The 19,449-nt window shown below is 39.7% G+C and overlaps 1 protein-coding gene across 1 annotated transcript in view; it reads left to right on the top strand.

Annotated features, from left to right (window-relative positions):
* The window catches only part of LOC102810097 (ras GTPase-activating protein 1-like), an 89,296-nt gene that overhangs the window by 52,630 nt on the left and 17,217 nt on the right, over positions 1 to 19,449 (top strand). Inside the window, exons 11-17 of the mRNA XM_085506861.1 lie at positions 1,926 to 2,008; positions 2,567 to 2,640; positions 5,838 to 5,922; positions 7,661 to 7,917; positions 8,402 to 8,648; positions 13,210 to 13,369; positions 14,497 to 14,639. Coding sequence (XP_085362987.1) covers positions 1,926 to 2,008; positions 2,567 to 2,640; positions 5,838 to 5,922; positions 7,661 to 7,917; positions 8,402 to 8,648; positions 13,210 to 13,369; positions 14,497 to 14,639 — 1,049 coding nt within the window. The remainder of the gene's footprint in view (positions 1 to 1,925; positions 2,009 to 2,566; positions 2,641 to 5,837; positions 5,923 to 7,660; positions 7,918 to 8,401; positions 8,649 to 13,209; positions 13,370 to 14,496; positions 14,640 to 19,449) is intronic.

Genomic DNA, 19,449 nt, shown 5'->3' with positions numbered 1-19,449 from the left:
CAGGGATGTCATGGTACTTTGCATCCAGGGATGTCATGGTACTTTGTATCCAGGGATGTCATGGTACTTTGTATCCAGGGATGTCATGGTACTTTGCATCCAGAGGTGTCACGGTACTTTGCATCCAGGGGTGTCACGGTACTTTGCATCCTGGGGTGTCACGGTACTTTGCATCCAGGGGTGTTACGGTACTTTGCATCCAGGGGTGTCACGGTACTTTGCATCCAGGGGTGTCACGGTACTTTGCATCCAGGGGTGTCACAGTACTTTGCATCCAGGGGTGTCACGGTACTTTGCATCCAGGGGTGTCCCGGTACTTTGCATCCAGGGGTGTCATGGTACTTTGCATCCAGGGGTGTCATGGTACTTTGCATCCAGGGGTGTCATGGTACTTTGCATCCAGGGGTGTCATGGTACTTTGCATCCAGGGGTGTCATGGTACTTTGCATCCAGGGGTGTCATGGTACTTTGTATCCAGGGGTGTCATGGTACTTTGCATCCAGGGGTGTCATGGTACTTTGCATCCAGGGGTGTCATGGTACTTTGCATCCAGGGGTGTCATGGTACTTTGCATCCAGGGGTGTCATGGTACTTTGCATCCAGGGGTGTCATGGTACTTTGCATCCAGGGGTGTCATGGTACTTTGCATCCAGGGGTGTCATGGTACTTTGCATCCAGGGGTGTCATGGTACTTTGCATCCAGGGATGTCACGGTACTTTGCATCCAGGGATGTCACGGTACTTTGCATCCAGAGGTGTCACGGTACTTTGCATCCTGGGGTGTCACGGTACTTTGCATCCTGGGGTGTCACGGTACTTTGCATCCAGGCGTGTCACGGTACTTTGCATCCAGGGGTGTCACGGTACTTTGCATCCAGGGGTGTCACAGTACTTTGCATCCAGGGGTGTCCCGGTACTTTGCATCCAGGGGTGTCATGGTACTTTGCATCCAGGGGTGTCATGGTACTTTGCATCCAGGGGTGTCACGGTACTTTGCATCCAGGGGTGTCACGGTACTTTGCATCCAGGCGTGTCACGGTACTTTGCATCCAGGGGTGTCACGGTACTTTGCATCCAGGGGTGTCACGGTACTTTGCATCCAGGGGTGTCACGGTACTTTGCATCCAGGGGTGTCCCGGTACTTTGCATCCAGGGGTGTCATGGTACTTTGCATCCAGGGGTGTCATGGTACTTTGCATCCAGGGATGTCATGGTACTTTGCATCCAGGGATGACATGGTACTTTGTATCCAGGGATGTCATGGTACTTTGCATCCAGGGATGTCACGGTACTTTGCATCCTGGGGTGTCACGGTACTTTGCATCCAGGGGTGTCACGGTACTTTGCATCCAGGGGTGTTACGGTACTTTGCATCCAGGGGTGTCACGGTACTTTGCATCCAGGGGTGTCACGGTACTTTGCATCCAGGGGTGTCACGGTACTTTGCATCCAGGGGTGTCATGGTACTTTGCATCCAGGGGTGTCATGGTACTTTGCATCCAGGGGTGTCATGGTACTTTGCATCCAGGGGTGTCATGGTACTTTGTATCCAGGGGTGTCATGGTACTTTGCATCCAGGGGTGTCATGGTACTTTGCATCCAGGGGTGTCATGGTACTTTGCATCCAGGGGTATCATGGTACTTTGCATCCAGGGGTGTCATGGTACTTTGCATCCAGGGGTGTCATGGTACTTTGCATCCAGGGATGTCATGGTACTCTGCATCCAGGGGTGTCATGGTATTTTGTCACCTTTAGGCAATGCTTCCTGGCTTTGCTGCCATGCTAGGATCCAACATTATGGGAACAGATGTTTCTTCTTTATTTTTTTGCATATGCATGTTTGTCAGTGCATTGATATGTGTAAATGCTAGACACACACAGCTTGGTGTGGCATGGAATTAAGTACTGTTCATTTCTTTTTTAGGTGGAAGGTCCAAAAAATGGAAAGTTTTATATTTTGTGCTGAATGCTAGTGTACAACAACTTTACTATTTTGAAAATGAAAAGGTAATAAAAATGTGCATGCAATTTGATTAAAATAATTATATTTTACATTACTTTAAAAATTTATTATTTTGTTTATTACTTTTATTTGCAGGCAGTTTTGGTTGGTGATCTACAACCCAAAATAAAATATGCCTGCAAATAAAAGTAACAAAACAAAATAAAATAATAGTAAAATTATTGAATAAATGAAAAAAATATATTTAAAAAAAAAACAGTTAGATTTCACATTTGTAGCAGAGATATTACAGGATGATATGGTCATCTTTTCAGTTAAAAAGAAATTAATAGAAACATGGAAATTAGTATCCTGTGGCCATTTCCTGCCATATTCTAAATATGGTCAACTTATTTATTCACTTGTTTGTAACATGCATTCGTCCAGTTAACAATTCATAGTGAAGTGTGTGGCAGTTATTTTACCAACTAGAAAATGCCAGCAAGCAATGAGATGTTCACTAATTAGGGAAATAATGGCATATCCAATCACTTGTTTCCACTTTGCAGGGAAATTAAAATATTCATAGATAGCCAGTTAAAATATTATATCTTTTGTTGCAGCGAACGAAACCTAAAGGTCTTATAGACTTGGCTTATAGTTCAGTCTATGCAGTCCATGAAAGCTTCTTTGGAAGGTAAGCACTCTCAGTGTACTTTCTATCCTACCATTATAGTGCCAATATCAGGATTTGTGTTTCATGTATGGCATACTGTATTTTCACTAACATAAACAAAACTCCATTAGAACAGCACATAAACCCAAAATTGCATTTATTGTATCTGAATCCTTAAAATAGAACATATTTTGACCATAGACAGACCTCTGTTATTTACATATAAAATACCAAGACGTTACTCAGTTTATTGTGTCAATTGTTCCACAACACCTGTTTATTCATCACATGGATACTGATCCAGTGAATTCCAGATTACACAACCTTTCTGTTTGTGTAGTGTCAGATGCGCGCAACTTTGGGCTAAAACCTACCTCTGATTGTGAGCTGCTATCAGTTTATACCATCTACCTCTGATTGTGAGCTGCTATCAGTTTATACCATCTACCTCTGATTGTGAGCTGCTATCAGTTTATACCATCTACCTCTGATTGTTGTGAGCTGCTATCAGTTATACCATCTACCTCTGATTGTGAGCTGCTATCAGTTTATACCATCTACTTCTGATTGTTGTGAGCTGCTATCAGTTATACCATCTACCTCTGATTGTGAGCTGCTATCAGTTTATACCATCTACCTCTGATTGTGAGCTGCTATCAGTTCATACCATCTACCTCTGATTGTGAGCTGCTATCAGTTTATACCATCTACTTCTGATTGTGAGCTGCTATCAGTTTATACCATCTACCTCTGATTGTGAGCTGCTATCAGTTTATACCATCTACCTCTGATTGTGAGCTACTATCAGTTTATACCATCTACCTCTGATTGTGAGCTGCTATCAGTTTATACCATCTACCTCTGATTGTTGTGAGCTGCTATCAGTTATACCATCTACCTCTGATTGTGAGCTGCTATCAGTTTATACCATCTACTTCTGATTGTTGTGAGCTGCTATCAGTTATACCATCTACCTCTGATTGTGAGCTGCTATCAGTTTATACCATCTACCTCTGATTGTGAGCTGCTATCAGTTCATACCATCTACCTCTGATTGTGAGCTGCTATCAGTTTATACCATCTACTTCTGATTGTGAGCTGCTATCAGTTTATACCATCTACCTCTGATTGTGAGCTGCTATCAGTTTATACCATCTACCTCTGATTGTGAGCTACTATCAGTTTATACCATCTACCTCTGATTGTGAGCTACTATCAGTTTATACCATCTACCTCTGATTGTGAGCTACTATCAGTTTATACCATCTACCTCTGATTGTGAGCTGCTATCAGTTTATACCATCTACCTCTGATTGTGAGCTGCTATCAGTTTATACCATCTACCTCTGATTGTGAGCTGCTATCAGTTTATACCATCTACCTCTGATTGTGAGCTGCTATCAGTTTATACCATCTACCTCTGATTGTGAGCTGCTATCAGTTTATACCATCTACCTCTGATTGTGAGCTGCTATCAGTTTATACCATCTACCTCTGATTGTGAGCTGCTATCAGTTTATACCATCTACCTCTGATTGTGAGCTGCTATCAGTTTATACCATCTACCTCTGATTGTGAGCTCCTATCAGTTTATACCATCTACCTCTGATTGTGAGCTGCTATCAGTTTATAACCTGACAATAAATAAATACTACTAATAGAACTAATACAGGATAGGCATTGTATGACAGATAAAAAGAAATATAAAATTACAAGTTTGCAAACTACGTTCACTTTTTAGCTCCGCTGTCGACTTTGTCGAGCGGAGCTTATCATATGAGTGATTGTCTGTCGTCTGTGTCAATGTTTTACTTTTTTGACTTCTTCTTGAAAACTATAAGCCTGAATGCTTTGATACTTGGTGTACATGTACCTTGGGTAGACCTCTCTCAGATTTGTTCATTTTGTATTGATATCTTTAATTCTCTAATTAGTCCCCGTTCGGACGTAGTCCGAAAACGGGGACTTATGTTTTGCCCTGTGTGCGTCCGTGTGTCCGTGCGTCCGTGATCACCTGTATCTCGAACATGCATGGACCGATTAAGTTCAAACTTCACTCATACATCACACATTATACATGTATGGGACATATGCACATGCATTTTTTTCATGATCCGATTAACGATAGCCGAATATCGGCCATTTTAAGGCCGAAAGTGCATTGAAATCGCACATTTTCACCATTCCGGACCCGGATCTCAGTCATGCATGGACGGATTTTGTTCAAATTTGGTACATACATTAAACATAATAGGACCTTGATGCACGTCATTTTTTTTTGGATTTAGTTCGAAATGGCCGACGGGCGGCCATTTTGTTTTAAAGAATTCAGTTCTGGATCTGATCCGAGACATGTCTGGATTGATCAAGTTCAAACTTCACACACACATGGTACATCATGTCACAAATAGATATGTGCATTTGTTTAATGATCCGCTTAACAATAGCTGAATGATGGCCGTTTTAAGGCTGAAAATGCATCAAAATCACGTATTTTCACAATTCGAAACCGGATTTCAGTCATGCATGGATGGATTTTGTTCAGATTTAGTACAATGTGTTGTACATATGCAGGTGCATTTCGGATCAGACCACTGGTCTGAGATTGCGGTCATGATCTGCTTTGAATGTACATGTCACTCAAATATGAACGGAACGGGGATGTGTCATTGACAATGACTTGTTTTGGTGAATATTTTTGTCATTTTTGGTAAAAAGTGATATTTTCGACTTCTTGTTAAAAACCGCAAGTCCAATTGCTTTGATATTACATATATAGGTACTACATGTGGACCTCTCTCAGATTTGATCATTTTGTGGTGTTATCTTTAATTCTATAATTTTAGTGAATATTTTTGTAATTTTTGGTAAAAAGTGATATTTTCGACTTCTTGTTAAAAACCCCCAAGTCTGATTTCTTTGATATTACATATATAGATACTACATGTGGACCTCTTTCAGATTTGTTACTTTCGTGGTGATACATGTATCTTCAATTATCTAATTTTGATGATTATTTTTGTCATTTTTGGTGAAAAGTGATATTTTTGAATTCTTGTTGAAAACAGCAAGTCTACATATTGTTTATTTTCTACTGATATCTTCTGTTCTTTAATTGAAATGTGCATTGCCAACAGAGGAGCTATCTCAGCCGACAGGCTGCTTGTTCTATAATATTTACAACAATTACTACTACTATTCTTCACTCTGATTTGTAGGCCCAATTGCTTCCAGATTGTATCCAAAGGTTTGGGTGATTTAAGTATTTACTATTTATGTGCAGAGAGCCAAGACAGAATGCAGGTAATGTGTATTACAGAATCATTTTGTTGGCAATACTAGTATGCAAATGTAGGGAATTACTACCGGATTTGGCTGATACCCCGCCCTGGGCAATCTTATAGAGGATTCGATTTTTTTTTAGAAAAATGTGGACCAAAAGGTCGCCCGGGAGATGTTATGGCAGGTATTACGAACCCATCTTGTCTGGGATAAATAATGGTCTCAGAAAATGTTTAGAAAAAATAATGTTTCACGTTGACCAAATATAATCATGCAAAGTATAAATTCAAAGTGTTTTAATACATTGGTGAGAGGTTGCATTTTACTCGAACAAGAACATGCACTAAGAAGGAAAAGCAAGCATCATGGACATGACACAACACACGTTGCGACAAATGAGTGATCAGCAACATTATTTTGGGACGCAATTGAACTTCAAGTACTTCTTTGCAAAACTTGCTGCGCGGCGATGCTGACATCAAGTTTGTGTTGACCGAAGTTTGACCCCCAAGTCACGCACTGAACTGGTGCGTTACCTTAGCAACCTTTTTCTTTCATGCTATATCCGACAGTACTGTAATTACGCAATTTGTATGCAATTCTGTTCTGGCCTTGAATATATCAACGTCGTTTACTTGCACTGCTTTTCTAATTATGCAAATTTGTTTACAATATTGTACCAGCTCTGAATATTTCAACTTTGTAATGTATTGCTTTCATGATAATTACGCAAACTCAAGTTATTTTTCACTATTGTATAATATAATATAATATAATATAATATAATATAATATAATATAATATAATATAATATAATATAATATAATATAATATAATATAATATACTCTGGGTAGCGCACTTCGATCACATTCTTCATTTCGACTGAACTCTAATAACCACGCATTTGAATTGCGTGTGGCATTGGGCAATGACCTCCAGAGTTCACGCTCTGATATTTAAATTCGGGCCTCCCAGCTTGACGCAAATCAATATAGTTACTTGTCACTTCTTCAAAAAATCTTTCAACTCTCACAAATACCATGAACTCGAAGAGTTAACTGAAAGGGAACATCAATTTTGGACAAAGAACATGGCAATACAAGATTATGTGTGCAAGGTTAGATTTATAGAACGTACATGACCGCTCAACTCTGTGTTTTTCTAATAATCATGTTGCATGTGAAACGCAGGAGACATTTTAATTCGCCCATTTCTTGTTTACCGATCTTGAACTGTTTGTCTGGAATGCGATACAGACAAAAAAAACATTACTGATACCTACCGTTGTCAAATTAACCCAGAAGCTCGAATCAGGAATGCTTGGCTATTTTAAACTTCGTAAATAGCATTCTTTTCAAGTGTAGACTTTATTTGAGTGTAATAAGCGTAAGTGAAATGTATTAATGAGGTCTGTAAAAATGTTTGCTGGTTCAGTCAGGCAATGTATGGACCAAAACATCGCCCACTATTTGAAACATCGCCCATGGGTGGGGTTTAGGATGGGCGGGGTTTAGGATCGGCGGGGTATTAGCCGAATTCGGTAATTAAAATAGGGCTCAAATGTAGTATCTTCATTTTACATTCAAACACCTCATCTTTCTCTATTTACAATATTTTGAAAAGTGTGAAATAACAAACAACATACTGGGATTTTCACACATAGTAAATGAAATCAAGTTTGACTCTCCTCTTAATAATAATATATTACTTCTTCACTAATTTCATTGTTCAATTTCTTGGTCTTTTATTTATGATAAGGAGTGGATGCAACAAATTAGAAAATATTGTTATAAACCACATCGACAGTACCACCAGTCTATCCAGCCAAACTGTGGTAGCAAGAGAGGTGTGAAGGAGCTGAGAAGTTTGACAGTACATATCAGGGATGCTCATCGGTTAGCTGTTAAACAATTACAACATCCATATTGTGTTTTATCTTTGAATGACGTCAAAGTAGCCAGAACGCAGGTGCATAGCGGCCCTGAACCAATGTGGAATGAAGTGTTTGTGTTAGAGTAAGTCACTACTTCACTTACTAACTAACATGGTGGATATATGATTTGCTAACTAGCATGGCAAGGATAAACAGGGCAACCAATGGCAACAGGGTTTGCATTCTGATTTATATCTTGTGAATAATAGCGCCATTGTGCTGCTGTAAAAGCAGAAGACACAGCAGGTTTAATCTCATATTCTATAGAAATGAGACAAAACTATATATACTGCTTTTTAAAATATTTTGGATATTATATCAAAGTAAATCTAGCTATAATTTGCTGTACGACTCACACACCTCAAGAAATGTTAACAATTAACTTTACACTGTTTAATTTCATTATCTTTATTTACCAATTTTTGTTTTTGCAATTATGGTCATACATGTATTTATATCTCTTCTGAGCACCAAATGTTGACTTTCACAATAACATTTTTGATGTTTTTCTTCAAAATTTTGATAAATTACTTACTCAATGAAAGCAATGATTTACTTTGTTGCAGAGATCTAGCCGATGACATTGAATCACTGACAGTGAGTGTGTACAATCGAAACAAGCGAATTAAAGACTCAGCAGTATGTCACATGATGATACTGATAAACAAGCTGCCAAATGGTCTGGCCGTGGAGGATTGGTACCCACTTGTGTCACTACAACAATGCAAGAATGAGATGGGCTCTGTCAGGATATGTTCACGGTATATGCAAGAAACTATCATGCCAGAAGAAGAGTATGCTATTTTGAAAGAAGTAAGTACCATCACCTCCCTTAGAAGCACCATCACCTCCCTTAGAAGCACCATCACCACTCTTAGAAGAACCATCACCTCTCTTAGAAGCACCATCACCCCCTTAGAAGCACCATCACCCCCTTAGAAGCACCATCACTTCCCTTAGAACCACCATCACTTCCTTTAGAAGCACTATCACCTCTCTTAGAAGCACCATCACCACTCTTAGATGCACCATCACCTCTCTTAGAAGCACATTCACCTCTCTTAGAAGCACCATCACCTCTCTTAGAAGCACCATCAATTTCCTTAGAAGCACCATTATTTCTCTTAAATGCACCATCACCTCTCTTAGATGCACCATCACGTCTCTTAGATGCACCATCACTTCCCTTAGAAGCACCATCACGTCTCTTAGATGCACCATCACTTCACCTGGAAGCACCATCACCTCTCTTAGAAGCACTATCACCTCTCTTAGAAGCACCGTCACTTCCCTTAGAAGCACCATCTTCTCTCTTGGAAGCACTATCACCTCTTGTAGATGCACCATCACTTCTCTTAAAAGCACTATCACCTCTCTTAGAAGCACCATCACTTCCCTTAGAAGCACCATCACCTCTCTTAGAAGCACCATCACTTCCCTTAGAAGCACCATCACCTCTCTTAGAAGCACCATCAATTTCCTTAGAAGCACCATTACTTCTCTTAGATGCACCATCACCTCTCTTAGATGCACCATCACTTCCCTTAGAAGCACCATCATGTCTCTTAGATGCACCATCACTTCACCTGGAAGCACCATCACCTCTCTTAGAAGCACTATCACCTCTCTTAGAAGCACCGTCACTTCCCTTAGAAGCACCATCTTCTCTCTTGGAAGCACTATCACCTCTTGTAGATGCACCATCACTTCTCTTAAAAGCACTATCACCTCTCTTAGAAGCACCATCACTTCCCTTAGAAGCACCATCACCTCTCCTAGAAGCACCTTCACCTATTTTAGAAGCACCATCACTTCCCTTAGAAGCACCATCTTCTCTCTTGGAAGCACTATCACCTCTCGTAGATGCACCATCACTTCCCTTAAAAGCAATATCACCTCTCTTAGAAGCACCATCACCTCTCTTAGAAGCACCATCACTTCCCTTAGAAGCACCATCACTTTCCTTAGAAGCACCATCACTTCCCTTAGAAGTACCATCACTTCCCTTAGAAGCACCATCACTTCCCTTAGAAGCACCATCACTTCCCTTAGAAGCACTATCACTTCCCTTAGAAGCACCATCATCTCTCTTAGAAGCACCATCAATTCCCTTAGAAGCACCATCACTTCCCTTAGAAGCACCATTACTTCCCTTAGAAGCACCATTACTTCCCTTAGAAGCACCATTACTTCCCTTAGAAGCACCATTACTTCCCTTAGAAGCACCATCACTTCCCTTAGAAGCACCATCACTTCCCAAGGAAGCACCATTACTTCCCTTAGAAGCACCATTACTTCCCTTAGAAGCACCATTACTTCCCTTAGAAGCACCATCACTTCCTTTAGAAGCACTATCACCTCTCTTAGAAGCACCATCAATTCCCTTAGAAGCACCATTACTTCTTTTAGAAGCACCATCACTTCCCTTAGAAGCACCATCACTTCCCTTAGAAGCACCATTACTTCTCTTAGAAGCACCATCACTTCCCTTAAAAGCACTATCACCTCTCTTAGAATCACCATCACTTCCCTTAGAAGCACCATCACTTCCCTTAGAAGCACCATCACTTCCCTTAGAAGTACCATCACTTCCCTTAGAAGCACCATCACTTCCCTTAGAAGCACCATCACTTCCCTTAGAAGCACCATCACTTCCCTTAGAAGCACTATCACCTCTCTTAGAAGCACCATCAATTCCCTTAGAAGCACCATTACTTCTCTTAGAAGCACCATCACTTCCCTTAGAAGCACCATTACTTCTCTTAGAAGCACCATCACTTCCCTTAAAAGCACTATCACCTCTCTTAGAAGCACCATCAATTCCCTTAGAAGCACCATCAATTCCCTTAGAAGCACCATTACTTCCCTTAGAAGCACCATCACTTCCTTTAGAAGCACTATCACCTCTCTTAGAAGCACCATCAATTCCCTTAGAAGCACCATTACTTCTCTTAGAAGCACCATCAATTCCCTTAGAAGCACCATTACTTCCCTTAGAAGCACCATCACTTCCCTTAAAAGCACTATCACCTCTTAGAAGCACCATCACTTCCCTTAGAAGCACCATCACTTCCCTTAGAAGCACCATCACTTCCCTTAGAAGTACCATCACTTCCCTTAGAAGCACCATCACTTCCCTTAGAAGCACTATCACTTCCCTTAGAAGCACCATCATCTCTCTTAGAAGCACCATCAATTCCTTTAGAAGCACCATCACTTCCCTTAGAAGCACCATCACTTCCCTTAGAAGCACCATTACTTCCCTTAGAAGCACCATTACTTCCCTTAGAAGCACCATTACTTCCCTTAGAAGCACCATTACTTCCCTTAGAAGCACCATCACTTCCTTTAGAAGCACTATCACCTCTCTTAGAAGCACCATCAATTCCCTTAGAAGCACCATTACTTCTCTTAGAAGCACCATCACTTCCCTTAGAAGCACTATCACCTCTCATAGATGCACCATCACTTCCCTTAGAAGCACCATCACCTCTCTTAGAAGCACCATCACCTCTCTTAGATGCACCACCACTTCCCTTAGAAGCACCATCACCTCTCTTAGATGCACCATCCCTTCCCTTAGAAGCACCATCACCTCTCTTAGATGCACCATCACTTTACCTGGAAGCACCATCACCTCTCTTAGAAGCACTATCACTTCTCTTAGAAGCACTATCACTTCTCTTAGAAGCACTATCACTTCTCTTAGAAGCACCATTACTTCTCTTAGAAGCACCATCACTAGCTCTAGAAGCACTATCACCTCTCTTAGAAGCACCTTCATTTCCCTTAGAAGTACCATCACTTCCCTTAAAAGCACCATCACTTCTCTTAGAAGCACCATTACTTTCTTTAGAAGCACTATCACTAGCTCTAGAAGCACTATCACCTCTCTTAGAAGCACCATCACTTCCCTTAGAAGCACTATCACCTCTCATAGATGCACCATCACTTCCCTTAGAAGCACCATCACCTCTCTTAGATGCACCATCACTTCCCTTAGAAGCACCATCACCTCTCTTAGATGCACCATCACCTCTCTTAGATGCACCATCACTTCCCTTAGAAGCACCATCACCTCTCTTAGATGCACGATCACTTTACCTGGAAGCACCATCACCTCTCTTAGAAGCACTATCACCTCTCGTAGATGCACCATCACTTCCCTTAGAAGCACTATCACTTCTCTTAGAAGCACTATCACTTCTCTTAGAAGCACCATTACTTCTCTTAGAAGCACCATCACTAGCTCTAGAAGCACTATCACCTCTCTTAGAAGCGTCTTCATTTCCCTGAGAAGCACCATCACTTCCCTTAGAAACACTATCACTTCTCTTAGAAGCACTATCACTTCTCTTAGAAGCACCATTACTTCCCTTAGAAGCACTATCACCTCTCTTAAAAGCACGATCACCTCTCTTAGAAGCACCATCACCTCTCTTAGAAGCACCATCACTTCCCTTAGAAGCACATCACTTCCCTTAGAAGCACCATCACTTCCCTTAGAAGCACCATCTCTTCTCTTAGAAGCACCATCACTTCCCTTAGAAGCACCATCACTTCCCTGAGAAGCACCATCACTTCCCTGAGAAGCACCATCACTTCCCTTAGAAGCACCATCACTTCCCTTAGAAGCACCATTTCTTCCCTTAGAAGCACCATGACTTCCCTTAGAAGCACTATCACCTCTCTTAGAAGCACCATCTCTTCCCTTAGACGCACCATCACCTCTCCTGGAAGCACCATCACCTCTCCTAGAAGCACCTTCACCTTTCCTAGAAGCACCATCACTTCCCTTAGAAGCTCCATCACCTCTCTTAGAAGCACCATTATCTTTCTTAGAAGCACCATCACCTCTCTTAGAAGCACCATCACCTCTCTTAGATGCACCATCACCTCTCTTAGAAGCACCATCACCTCTCTTAGAAACACCATCACCTCTCTTAGAAGCACCATCACCTCTCTTAGAAGCACCATCACCTCTCTTAGAAGCACCATCACCTCTCTCAGAAACACCATCACCTCTCTTAGAAGCACCATCACCTCTCTTAGAAGCACCATCACCTCTCTTAGAAGCACCATCACTTCCCTTAGAAGCACCATCACCTCTCATAGAAGCACCATCGCCTCTCTTAAAAGCACCATCGCCTCTCTTAAAAGCACCATCACCTCTCTTAAAAGCACCATCACCTCTCTTAGAGGCACCATCACTTCCTTGAGAAGCACCGTCACATTTCTTAGGAGCACCATCACCTCTCTTAGAAGCCCCATCACCACTCTTTGAAGCACCATCACATTCCTTAGAAGCACCATGTATATGTTAAATTATGTGCTTAGTTTCTGATGAAATTTTCTTATATTTGTTTTTTGACAGCTGGTTTTTGCACCAGATTTGCAAACAATTTATGCACTAGAAGAGATGTGTGGCAAAGACCGAAGCACTGTGGCATCAATTATTCTGAAATTATACAGAACCCAGAGAAAAGAAGTATCACTACTGAAAAATTTAAATACTCGGGAAGTAGAGATGGAAGGTATGACTTTTTAATAATATGTACTTGTACATCGCTAACAAGTAAAAATTTAAAAAAATTTTAAAGCTGGGGAGATGTCACCTGCGCATGCGTCAGATGGTCATAGCGTGTCAGTGTTTACAAACAAGTGGTTACCCCTTAGCCTTTGCATTTTTAGCGCATGTTGTTATCGTCGCTTAAGACTCGATTCCCACGTGTGCACAGGTGTGCACCCTCCTGCTTTAACTGAATAAATGATTCCATCAAGTAAATTAAGCAAAAGAAATTAGGGGGTACCCAAAATTGTTTCCATGCATATAATGACTTCTATAATCCTCCACATCATTTTGGATTGGAAAATTGGTGAAATACATATAATTGTGGTTAATAATTCAAAAAGTAGTTCAAGTTTTTTCTTCAGAACTTAAGACAATCAATCACAAAAAAATAATTTGTAAGTAAATAAATTTTTAAAAAAAATTACAAAAATGTGTTAGCTATTACTGTCTTTAATTTTGTGTTTGTTTTGTTGTCTTATAAAAATTTAATATTGTTTGTTTCAAATGATATCACTATGCAATGTGTGTTGTGATTAATAATTATTCATGTTTGAAGACATTCAATGCAGTCATTCAATGCAGTCATTCAATGTAGACATTCAATGCAGACTTTCAATGCAGACATTCAATGTAGACATTCAATGCAGACAAATAAGTAAACAATGACTAAAAATAGCAACAGATATATTTATAACTTTAGTTGTGTTGGAATAATATAGCAACTGATTTTGTGAGTGCATAGACTCATGCTTCAAAATAAATCACAGATAATTCACAGCAATAAGTAATACAGTTGCAATGAAAATTGTCATTATCGTCTACTTCTACACTTGTCCAGATTTGATCTAACTCGCATGAAAAATAGTGTTACTTGTAATCATAACAAACACTATCATAAACAATGCAATGTATACTACATTGTTACATTGCGCATACACTCAAGACCATGGTCAAAATAGTCAAATACAGTAAATGCATTTCTGCATTATTTTCTACTAAAGATGCACTCTAAATAAAACAAATATGATATTTGTCATGTTCAGGTTTTTGTAAAGATGATTAACCAACTGAAATAATTATTTTCTTCAGATGAAAGACAGACTTTATTTCGTGCCAATACAATAGCAACAACGTTAATGGACAAATACATGAAAATGACTGCCTTCCCCTTTGTACATTGCGCTGTAAAAGATGTCATTCTCAAAATACTAGATTCAAAACAGTCATGTGAGGTAGGTAAAAGGTCATTGAGGTTCTACTGTCACTGCGTAAACCATCTATAATTTCAAATTAAGTATAACACATGTATAGATTGATGTACAATATCAAATAATTTTCCATGAAAGGATGGACTTGGACTTAACTGTTGAAAGGTTATACATACAAACCAGTGTACAGTGACCACCCAGTGTACTGTGTAGACACACTCACAAACCTGTGGTGACCACTCAATGTACTGTATAGACATACTCAGAAACCTGTGTACAGAACCCACTCAATGTACTATGTAGACATACAAACCTATGTACACTGACCACTCAATGTACTATATAGACAATATACTCACAAACCTGTGTACAGTGATCACCCAATGTACTATATAGACATACTCACAAACCAGTGTACAGTGACCACCCGATGTACTGTATAGACATACTCACAAACCTGTGTACAGTGACCACCCAGTGTATTGTGTAGACATACAAACCTGTGTACAGTGACCACCCAGTGTACTGTGTCAACATACAAACCTGTGTACAGTGACCACTCAATGTACTATATAGACATACTCACAAACCTGTGTACAGTGACCACCCAATGTACTATATAGACATACTCACAAACCAGTGTATAGTGACCACCCAGTGTACTGTGTAGACATACAAACCTGTGTACAGTACCCACTCAATGTACTGTATAGACATACTCACAAACCTGTGTACAGTGACCACCCAGTGTATTGTGTAGAGATACAAACTTGAGTACAGTGACCACCCAGTGTACTGTATAGACATACTCACAAACCTGTGTACAGTGACCACCCAGTGTACTGTGTAGACACAATCACAAACCTGTGTACAGTGACCACTCAATGTACTGTATAGACACTCACAAACCTGTGTACAGTGACCACCCAGTGTACTGTGTCGACATACAAACCTGTGTACAGTGACCACCCAGTGTACTGTGTACACATACAAACCTGTGTACAGTGACCACTCAATGTACTGTATAGACATATTTTTGACCCAAAATCAAAAACGCATTCTGGATATTTAAAATAAAGACAAGTTTTACAAAGTTTGTATAATAAGCTTTCAGAAAATATATAACATGTTGGATATATAATACCATCTTCATTGTCTAATTACTCAATTAAAAAGCAAGCCAAATAAACTGCATCTCTACCTTAAAGTTGAATTTTCTTTAAATCACGATTTAAAAACCCTGGTAAAACGGCCATGCTTTCAACTCGCATCATAAGTGGAAGAAATAAATTTACTTGTGTTCTTTTGGAACAAATATTCTGATTGGTTGTTTTTCGCGTCAATGCGTGGCTTTGGCCAATCAAAAGCATCGTTACATAGTATCAGGGTGCACACAGTAAAATGAACTGTTTCCGGGTCATAGCTGTTTTGAACGAAGCAGACATCAACAAACTTCCGATTCGAATGAAAATTATTCTTTTAAATATGTATTTTGTTTTTTTATACCTAATTCTATTATTTTTGATAGTAACTGTTAACTGCAGATCGAAAATCTTCTATTGTGTACATTTTATTTCGTTTGATCACCTTGGTTTTTGGTGCCATTCATGCAAGTTTTTTAATGAACCAATTACGAACGTTTGTGCGACATATATTTTATTTTGCTTCGTCCAAATAAATATAAATCCTAAATATAAATTTTTGCTAATAATTAAATAAAGCAACTATGTATCTATTTGGGAAAATAAATTAACAAACTTGTTACGTTTTTTTCTGGACGCGATCATTACTTGTAAACAACTGATGTCGCCGCTTGAGGAATCGTGCAGCTAAAATCAGCTGATTGTACGTGCTGACGTTTACTTAATAATAGCTCTTCAAAATTCCTATTCATTTTGTAATAATAAATATATATTATGCATATGTAATAATATGTAGATTAATAGATTTTTTGATTTCCATTTTTCAACATCCTTGCCAATGATGCACGACACAAATGTGCCACGCCCACTTCACATTGGCGCGCCCTGTTTAATTTTCAAACCGTGGAGAACCCTGGACATACTCAGAAACCTGTGTACAGTGACCACCCAGTGTACTGTGTACACATACAAACCTGTGTACAGTGACCACTCAATGTACTGTATAGACATACTCACAAACCTGTGTACAGTGACCACTCAATGTACTGTATAGACATACTCACAAGCCTGTGTACAGTGACTACCCAGTGTACTGTGTCGACATACAAACCTGTGTACAGTGACCACTCAATGTACTATATAGACACTCACAAACCTGTGTACAGTGACCACCCAGTGTACTGTGTCGACATACAAACCTGTGTACAGTGACCACCCAGTGTACTATATAGACATACTCACAAACCTGTGTACAGTGACCACCCAGTGTTCTGTGTCGACATACAAATCTGTGTACAGTGACCACCCAATGTACTATAGACATACTCACAAACCTGTGTACAGTGACCACCCAGTGTACTGTGTACACGTACAAACCTGTGTACAGTGACCACCCAATGTACTATATAGACACATACAAACCTGTGTAGTGACCACCCAATGTACTATATAGACATACTCACAAATCTGTGTACAGTGACCACCCAATGTACTATAGACATACTCACAAACCTGTGTACAGTGACCACTCAGTGTACTGTGTACACGTACAAACCTGTGTACAGTGACCACCCAATGTACTACATGTATATAGACACATACAAACCTGTGTAGTGACCACCCAATGTACTATATAGACACATACAAACCTGTGTAGTGACAACTTAATGTACTGTATAGACATACTCACAAACCTGTGTACAGTGATCACCCAATGTACTATATAGACATACTCACAAACCAGTGTACAGTGACCACCCAATGTACTGTATAGACATACAAACCTGTGTACAGTGACCACCCAGTGTACTGTATAGACATACAAACCTGTGTACAGTGACCACCCAATGTACTATATAGACACTCACAAACCTGTGTAGTGACCACCCAATGTACTATATAGACATACTTACAAACCTGTGTACAGTGATCACCAAGTGTACTGTGTAGACATACAAACCTGTGTACAGTGACCACCCAATGTACTGTATAGACACACTCACAAACCTGTGTAAAGTGACACTCCATACTCACAAACCTGTGTAAAGTATCCATCCATACTCACAAACTCACTGTACTGTAGTAAAATCTAAATATGACAGTTGATTTTTTGGTTTGTGAATAAAAACAACAATAATTCTCCTAATATATGAAGAGTAAAATGTCAGGTTGTCTTCATAAAATTGAAATTGCTGGAGACTGGAGTAAAACGCTAAACATGCAATCATCTTCCATCATTTATGTCTGTATATACAGGTTCATGTGACCAAAAATGTAGTCACTGATAACATTAGACAGGTGGTCTTTATATACAGGTCAAAATGTTGGGGGATAATTTGTTACTGAATAAGTATCTGGGACTTGTCGTTGAACTTGGTCCCTACGCTAGGTTTGAAATATTTAACTAGGGTTTCACCAGGAGTCCTGCCGCAATGGACAGTTCGCATTTTGACAGAAGCACGATAACAGCGATAGCGCTTTATTATCGCAGAATTCCTGAAGGAACCAAACACTAACACAATGTCCAGTAGCACATACAAAACTACAGTACAGTTCTCGCGAAAGCTTTGGCTTTTGTGGCATCATTGTCGCCTACACATGGCTTCATTGTCGCCTCAGCATCGCATCATTGTGGCATCAGCTTCGCGTCATTGAAAATTGAAGTTGTGTTTGCCTCGCTTATTCTGTGGCATCATCGTGGCCTCAGCTTCGCAGTCTTATGGCATCAACATGGCATCAGCTTCAAAGTATTGTGACACGAGTATGACCACAATATTTTCACATGGAAAGGCAGTAGAGAAAAACACATGTACAGAAGATTGATATGTAATCGATTTGAAATTCAAGGCGGTAAGGGGAATAAAATAATATGACCAAGAGTAAAATGACATTTTAAAAAGATATCTTGTTTAATTATTTAATGTTGCGAGTATTGGGTACCAAAAACTTTGTGAAGTACATTGCAATCTGCAAGGTGACGAGTGTCATATTGACTGCAAGGAAAATCGTGATAAATTTAAATCACACGATGCAATCGTTCGAATACAGCGCAATTTGCTATACAAAATGAAACTGTTCTTGTTATAAAATTACCTTATTTTCGTTCATTTTATTTGCTGGTAAGAGAACAGATTCAGATTCCTCATTTCGGTGGTATTTTTCTGTGTTTCGTTTAGTTTTAGCAGAGTCCGATCTCATGCCCGGACTACTAATACATGCAAAACACACATACGTCGCCTGGTGCATCAGCGTTGTCGCCTGCCATCTTGATACAAAGTTCCAAAACAAGTGTGTACATTTCTAACTATGATTGGATGGTTGTGGTGACGTCGGCCTGGTAACATTTTACATCCAATTTTCAAAATTAAGTCACGATCAATGACCTAATCTTGACCTATACGTACTTTAAAAGTATTCTCACAAAAAATATTTTCGAATAAAAACGAGCCACATGCCCTGTAAAAAATTGAATAGCACTTGACATGCAGAAATAATTTATTGGGCTTCAGAAAAAAACGTGTCCATTTAGTTGTAGCCGTAAATATTTGGTGACCAGTCGATGAACAATTTGAATATCATCGACCCCAATCTGGTTTACCTTATTTCCCAACTTGCAAAAGTGATTTGTATCTCAGCCCAGTTTTTTTTTTCTTTTTTTTAACTGAGGTTAAATCCCAGCCGTTTGTCAAAAT

Source organism: Saccoglossus kowalevskii, chromosome 13 (genome assembly GCF_978046115.1).
Source record: "Saccoglossus kowalevskii chromosome 13, keSacKowa6.1, whole genome shotgun sequence".
Taxonomy (NCBI): domain Eukaryota; kingdom Metazoa; phylum Hemichordata; class Enteropneusta; family Harrimaniidae; genus Saccoglossus; species Saccoglossus kowalevskii.
The sequence above is the reverse complement of the archived record's forward strand: the minus strand, read 5'-3'. Positions and strand labels throughout refer to the sequence as shown.